This window comes from Frankliniella occidentalis, unplaced genomic scaffold (genome assembly GCF_000697945.3).
Source record: "Frankliniella occidentalis isolate FOCC.00 unplaced genomic scaffold, Focc_3.1 Scaffold113, whole genome shotgun sequence".
Lineage (NCBI taxonomy): Eukaryota > Metazoa > Arthropoda > Insecta > Thysanoptera > Thripidae > Frankliniella > Frankliniella occidentalis.
The window spans coordinates 784824-791459 of NW_026267241.1; the positions used below are offsets into that span (position 1 = coordinate 784824).

A 6636-nucleotide genomic window follows, 5' to 3' on the forward strand; every position below is an offset into this window, starting at 1 on the left:
GGGGCCCAGAGACGGACTGCGATCCGCGGGCGATAAGCGCGGCAGCAGCTGCTGCCGTTGCTGCCGATGGTGGTGCAGCTCGCATGAAGGGCCCCTCCACGCCGAGGAGGAGGACCTCGCGCCTGGCCGTCTCCGTCCTCCTCGCGGACCTCGCATAGGGAGGAGCCCATAGGCCCTGCCCTTGCTCCGCGAAGGGCCGCCGTCGTCGTCATCGCCGACCTACGCGGCCTCGCACGTTGACCAAAGGGCGTTGTCGCCGTCCATAGTCGCCTGGCCGTAACGCCACGCCACGCCCGGCCGCGCCGGATGTGTGCGAAGTAGAACATGAAGTGTGTATTTATTTTCGACGCTCACACACACGCGCACACAACCTCTTGCTTCTTCGCGCTGTCAACGCGCGTGTGCCTGTGCGTGTGCGTGTGCGTGTGCGTGTGTGTGTGTGTGTGTGTGTGTGTGTGTCACTGTGTGAGTGTGTACACTTTTCTTGAGTCAACGGACGCGTCGCCGGGTGAGGTGAGGAGAGGATGCTTACGAGCCAGCTGATCATGACCGCCTCCCTTGTCGACAGAGTCCTCTTGTACGCCTCCTTTCCCCCTGGTACTTGTTCTTGTTTACTAGCAATCACCCCCACGCCCCACGTCGCCGCCCCGCCCCGTGTTTTTCTCATTGTTATTATTGTAGTTGTAAGAAATTTTTCAAGTCTGTTAATATTTTTGTTTTTGGAATGCGCGCGTCTAACTGCAACACACGTCCGCCGCGTCGCTCCGCTCATAACTTTATAACACACGCTCTGTCGGGCCTGGGGGAGCAAGGGCCGCCGGGCTCACGCTCGCCACGCACCGCCACACTCCGCCACACCACCAACAATCGTTTCCTTTTCGTTATGTGTGGCAATAACCTTGCCGCCGTTGCAGAGTAATTGGCTAATTGCACTTCCTCGCGGGGCGTCCGGGGAACGCTGCTGGGGCTCGCCTTGTGACGCTGCCCGCCGAGGGGTACTCCACTATCACCGATTTCCCTGTTTTTCTTAAATTTCTCCTGATTTTTAAATGTTTTCTGAATTTTTAAAAGAAGAAATATGCTAATTCTTCTGATTTTCCTTGATATTATTTTTTTTCTATTTTTTTTCTTCTGTTTTTGCTTGATTTTTCCCAATTTTATTTGTACTGTGTACGCTTATTTTTGTAGTGAAGTACCCTCTCTCGTGCACCCGCTCCCCCTCCCCGGCGCTTACACGGTCCCCTTGTCAGGCCGCTGCTACCGAGCTGCTGCCGTACCAGTGCTGGACGGTGGGCGACAAGAGGTTACGGGTTGGGTTAGGTCGCTCGCCCATTACCTCATTCCCCGCGTCGTCCTCGTCCTGCCGGTGGCGCGGGCGCGGGCGCGGCGCGGTCCCTCTCCTCCCACCGCGACGACGACGCAGGAATGTGGCGCCGCGGCAGCTTCTGCTGCGAAACGGTTGAATAAAACGTTGATTAATAGCAGTTGTGTAGGATTATGCGGGCTAATTCCTCCTCCTTCTTCTGTCGGCATTTCTCCCTATCTATAAACGCTTCGCTCTCGCTCTTTTCTCTTTCTAGCGCGTCGCCGAGCGTCCCTTTGAATGGGCTAGGGCTAGGCTGCGCAAGGGCCCCCGACCTGCCCGCCACCGGGCCCGGTGGTAGGCTTAATAAAGCAATATGTGGGAGAGAAAGTAAAAGTGGCGAGCGGGCGACGCCGCCACCGCTGCCGCTCCTGTGTGAGCTTTGTCCAGGAAGCCGAACGCACACCGTCAAGTGAAATGAAATGGATGGGCATCAGTCGATTGGGACGCCCAGTTTGTGTCATCGCAGTATGCCTATAATTTGACAAAGTTCGTTGTAAAATCTACACAGAACGACAAGGTGTTTTATTTCACAACCAATAATGAATTGATTAATTGTAAGTTTTCAAGATTGATTACAACAATACACCCTCCCGACCCCCTCTCCGAAATTTCTTCGTCTCAAAAATTTTCTAAACGCTTGAAGTTTAATCTACAGTCTACAGTTAAATTTGAATATTGTAAACTCAACAAAAGGCGAAGGCAACCCTCGCGTATATCATAATTCCCGCTCTTCCTAAATTAGTAACTTCCGAGAGTGGTGCTTACTTTTCCGTGTATATACGGTGTAGCGGAAACGAAACGAGCACATTTCCGGTCCGTGTGATTTTGACCCCCGCCTGCCGCTCCGTCTCCGGGCCCCTTCCCTGGGTACTACTGCTTGCGCTGCTCCGCGGCGGTCGCGGACACTGGGCGGACACGGCTCCGCACTCTCGGCGACACGGCGACGGGCTGGTCCGGCCGCGGGGCCGCGGGGCCGCGGGGCGCGCTCCGCCCGAGTCGTTATTCGTACGGAAGTGTTAAGTGGAGGCGCGCGACACAATGAAGTCCGCTCAAGCGCTGCTCGAGCTCTGCGGGGCGCCTCGTGTGCCGCGTGGTCCAGGGGTCACTCACTCTCTGTCGTCGCGTCAGTCACTCCGCGCGACGCGGGCGGTTATGGGGTTGGGCTGCTTGATTGTTACGAGGACGCTCTCTGCGAGTACAATGGGTGACGTCCTCGGTGACGTCTCGTCTTATGCACCTAGTGCTAGCACACGCCCTTTCGTGGTGCGGATTTGCACACAATTTAGTGATGGTTCGTGTGCAGAATTATAAATTGCGCCTCGAAAAATGGAAATCTGAATAAGTAACTCCCGTGTGGCCGCAGGGACAGCAACAAAACGATGGTTGAAACAACAACCAAAGCAGTGAACAAAACAAAAGTTTAACCTTAACCATGCATTTGTATGTTGCCTGCCTCCACCCTCGTTTTAAAGCTCTCCCAGAGCAAGCAATACACAATATGGCGGTGCTTCAGCTTGCCAGTTTTCCGATTGCAAATGCACGAACTTCCTCGCCATACTTACGCTTTAAAACAAAAGTGCATCAGTAACGTTTTTGGTGTGCTGGCTGCGGGGCGGGGGCCTGCTTCGCCCTGCCCTAGCAGCGGGCCGCCCGCGGCCCCAGTGGACTGACTCTCCAGGCCGCGCGCCGGCCTGCTTTCCCGTCCCTCCAGGACGCCGCCGGCCTCACCGCCGGCCTCACCGCTCATCACGGTTATCGTTGCGGTTAGCTGCCGGGCGCCGATGAGCTCGCGGTCCTCTTGCTGATGAGCATTCGCCCCCCCCCCTTCCCCCTCCTCCTCTCTCTCCATTCTGACCGACGGGGTCGATCGGGAAAGCAGCAGCATAGTGACATTCAATCAAGCGCCACATGGGAGCGGAACGTCCATCGCGTGTTGGTGCCGTCTCAATATGGAGCGCTTTGCACACATGTTGAGCAGCTAGAGACTTTTATAGGAATTTAAATTTTCCGGCAGGTTTTCAATTTGTTGCTGAAGTCCCCGCCAATGTGTCTTTTAAGGTTTCGTCACGCAACAACACTCCAAACAGCCCTGGTTTTGACGCCCATGCTCTTCTCTTTCGCAGCACGCCAACGCGGTGCGGCAGTCAGCGCTGGACTACGTGTCGCGGCGCCAGGCGCGCGGCAGGCCGCTCACCGCCTCGGCGTCCACCTCGGGCGGCGGGCTGGCCCTCGCCCTGGCGCTCAGCCTCCGCGGCGAGGTGCGCTACCTGGCCGCCGCCAAGCCCGGCACCTTCTTCGCCCGCGACAACGTGAGCAACTTCATCGCCTGGTGCCGCAAGGACCTGGGCGTCATCGAGTGCCTGCTCTTCGAGACCGAGGACCTGATCGCGAGGAAGAATGAGAAGCACGTCATCCTGTGTCTACTCGAGGTGGCACGAAGGTGAGAACTCCACATTACTTTCATGCTTCTAAAATTTTTTAGTTCATTTCCGCCAAACCGGCAACTCTTATCCTCATTGGCTTCCAAAGTTGCAGAGTGTACTTTTTGCTTACTTTCATATTTTTGAAAAACTAGAAAAGATGCACATGCAAGGTTTTCTATAACCGTTTCTGCACATGGTTTGTTGCTCTATAGGGGGGCTAAAATGGGCATGTTGGCGCCCATGCTGGTGCAGCTGGAGCGGGAGATCGACCGGGAGATCGCGCTGGAGGCGCGCGCGCAGCAGCGCACCGACCTGGTCCAGGAGGAGGGCATGGAAGACAGCGACGAGGACGACGACGACGATGACGACGACATGGACAACCGCTTCTTGGGGCCCATGCCGCAGATCATCACCAACGACCTGAAGAGCCTCGATGAGATGGTGAGTCCTCCTCCGCCAAACTTCAGGTGTTTCTTCACCCTACTCTCCACTCACACGTCGCCGTGGAGGCTCCGCTCGTCATCATCAGCTCTCCTCCCAATTTTACAATCATCGTGGTGCGGGAGCGAGAGAGAGGTGTTTATGACCCCGTACGCCCCATCCGATCCGCCAAGCAGGAGGACGGGTGCTGCACGGGTGAGGGGATGGACCCCGCTCAGCCGGCGCGGACGGTGGTGTGGTGAAACCATACGGTGAGGAGCGCGGTAGGGAACCGTAAAACGTAATTAATAACACACTGGCCGGCACACCATCGGCAGTCGTGGGCGCGGCGCGACCTTGCGCCGGGCAGCGCAGCGCAGCGCGCCTTTATGGCGAGGCGGCGCGCGCGGTGAGAAAACGCGTGCTGGGCCGGGCGGGGCCGGGCTGGACCGGCGGGGAAGTTTCACCACAAGCGGCTCGGGTCGAGGGAATTAAATTTCCCCAAAATACCTTTGGAGAATTTCATAAACAGATTTTCCCGCGGGGGTTTTTCCTGAGATTTTTCCGATTTTTCCGGAAATGTTTCCACTTTCTTCCGGGACAAGTTTCCGGATAGTCTTTGGAATTTAAAATCCGAAGGCGGGGTGGGGCGGGAGCAGCTACTAAATATTGGTGTTGGTGGCGGGGCGTCGAAGGAAAAATAATACCACAAATGCATGTAACGTCTGCAAAATAACGTGACAGGCGAATCAGATGCGGGCTGCAGCGGTGGCGGGCGGACTGTGGTGTGACACGGGCTGGTCCGGCCGCACGGTGTGCAGCAGCAGGCCGCAGCTCAAAGTGGGTTATCGAACGTGCTGCCGCTGCCGCCGCCGCTGTTACTTCCTGCAGTCATATCGGGGAGGGTCAGCCCCGCCGCTCTCCCCCGGCCCCCGGGCGTGACGATGCCCCGGTGCACCCTATCGATTGTCCCGCACGCGTGACAGCCCAGCCCCGCCGCCCTCACCCGCCCACCAGCTCCAGTAAGGCGCTGCTCCCCAGGCGAACTGCCTGGAGGACCCCCCCCCCCCCCTTTTCCCTTGAGGTCCGCAAGCGCCAGCAAACCTTCGTGTGATTTCCTTTTTCCAAGGGGGATAGGAATGGCTTGACTTTTGGAGTACTTTATTTTCTGTTGTTTAAAGTTCTCAGATTAGGATTTTGTTTTAAGAACTGTGCTTGAAGTTAAAGAAAAGTAATTTGGATATTAACATCTTGAGTTTTGACAAATTTCAGTAAACTTGGTCAATTTTTTTATTTTTTGGTGAATTTTCAAGTAAATTGCGGTGTTAAATTTTCTGTACACTTTTACTTTTACACTTATTTGTCCATGGCCCTTTTTTTCGAGCAGAAATGTCAGAAATGTAGAATGTTTTTGACACGGGCCTCGAAAAAGTTAACGCCTAGCGCGCTCTCTGATAAAATATGGCCTCCTGACTCAGTGAACAGGCTCTTCATTATGGTTGGAGACGACGCGCTGGCGCGCCCTGGTCTGGAGATTACGACCCGTAGCCCAAGTTTCGGTACGGTGAATCGCGATAAAGTTACACCACTGCACTTTGTAAACCGTATATACAGTGATGCCCTCCCCCTGCCCCCTTTCCACTTTCTTGAGTCTGCATTTTGTAGTTTCAGTTAGTTTCAGCACATGACATCATTAAATCAGTTTGCGTGCGTCACAACGAGAAACGAGAAAAGAGAATCTTACTCCATTTTTGCCTGCAATGTCTTTCCGAGCGCTGCTGCTGAGATGTATCGCGGGCGGCTTCGCCTCCGCAACTCCGTGCTCTGGAGGCTCCAAGGTGTATATACGAGTAGATTTGGCTAATTGGCGGCCGATTTATAGTCGTCGGAGATTGAATGTGGCCGTCTCTCTTTCTCTGTGTCTCTGTCCTTCCAAGTCTTGGGGCCCACGCGCGGGCTAAGAGCCGTCCCATGCACATGCTGATGGGGTGGCATTATGCATCAGAGCACACCCGCCACGCCACGCCACGCCCATGCCGAACTCTCCGTGCAGCGCTCTCCGAGATTTACACGGCGGAGAAGTAGTGGTGTCGATAACTTACGCCGGGCAACTAGCAAAGGTACTTAAAGCCGCTCCGAGAGTCGGCCGCCACCGCGCCGCGCCCCGCCACCGGCCCCGCCAGGGGAGGAGGAAAGTGTCACCGGGCTGCAGGCCAGCTATGTAGGATGGAACGACATGTCGTACTGCTTTGTGGTCGCTGCGGCTGCGCTCGGCTGCGCGGCGGTGGTCGCCGTGCCGCGCTGCTGCTGCTGCTGTGTGGCCGCCGTGTGGCCCCGGGGCAGGGGGCACAGCAGACTGACATGGAGGCACATTACCCCTCAGGGGAGAGAGGGGGAGGGAGGGAGAGAGAGAGAGAGAGAGAGAGA

General features: G+C 56.1%; 1 protein-coding gene across 2 annotated transcripts in view; it reads left to right on the forward strand.

The window, feature by feature from the left end:
• LOC113208510 (GAS2-like protein pickled eggs) overlaps positions 1-6636 on the forward strand; it is a 167222-nt gene that overhangs the window by 126349 nt on the left and 34237 nt on the right. For both annotated transcript variants that reach the window (XM_052270164.1, XM_052270165.1), the window contains exons 3-4: positions 3490-3806; positions 4002-4230. In XM_052270164.1, the coding sequence (XP_052126124.1) occupies positions 3490-3806; positions 4002-4230 (546 nt within the window). The remainder of the gene's footprint in view (positions 1-3489; positions 3807-4001; positions 4231-6636) is intronic.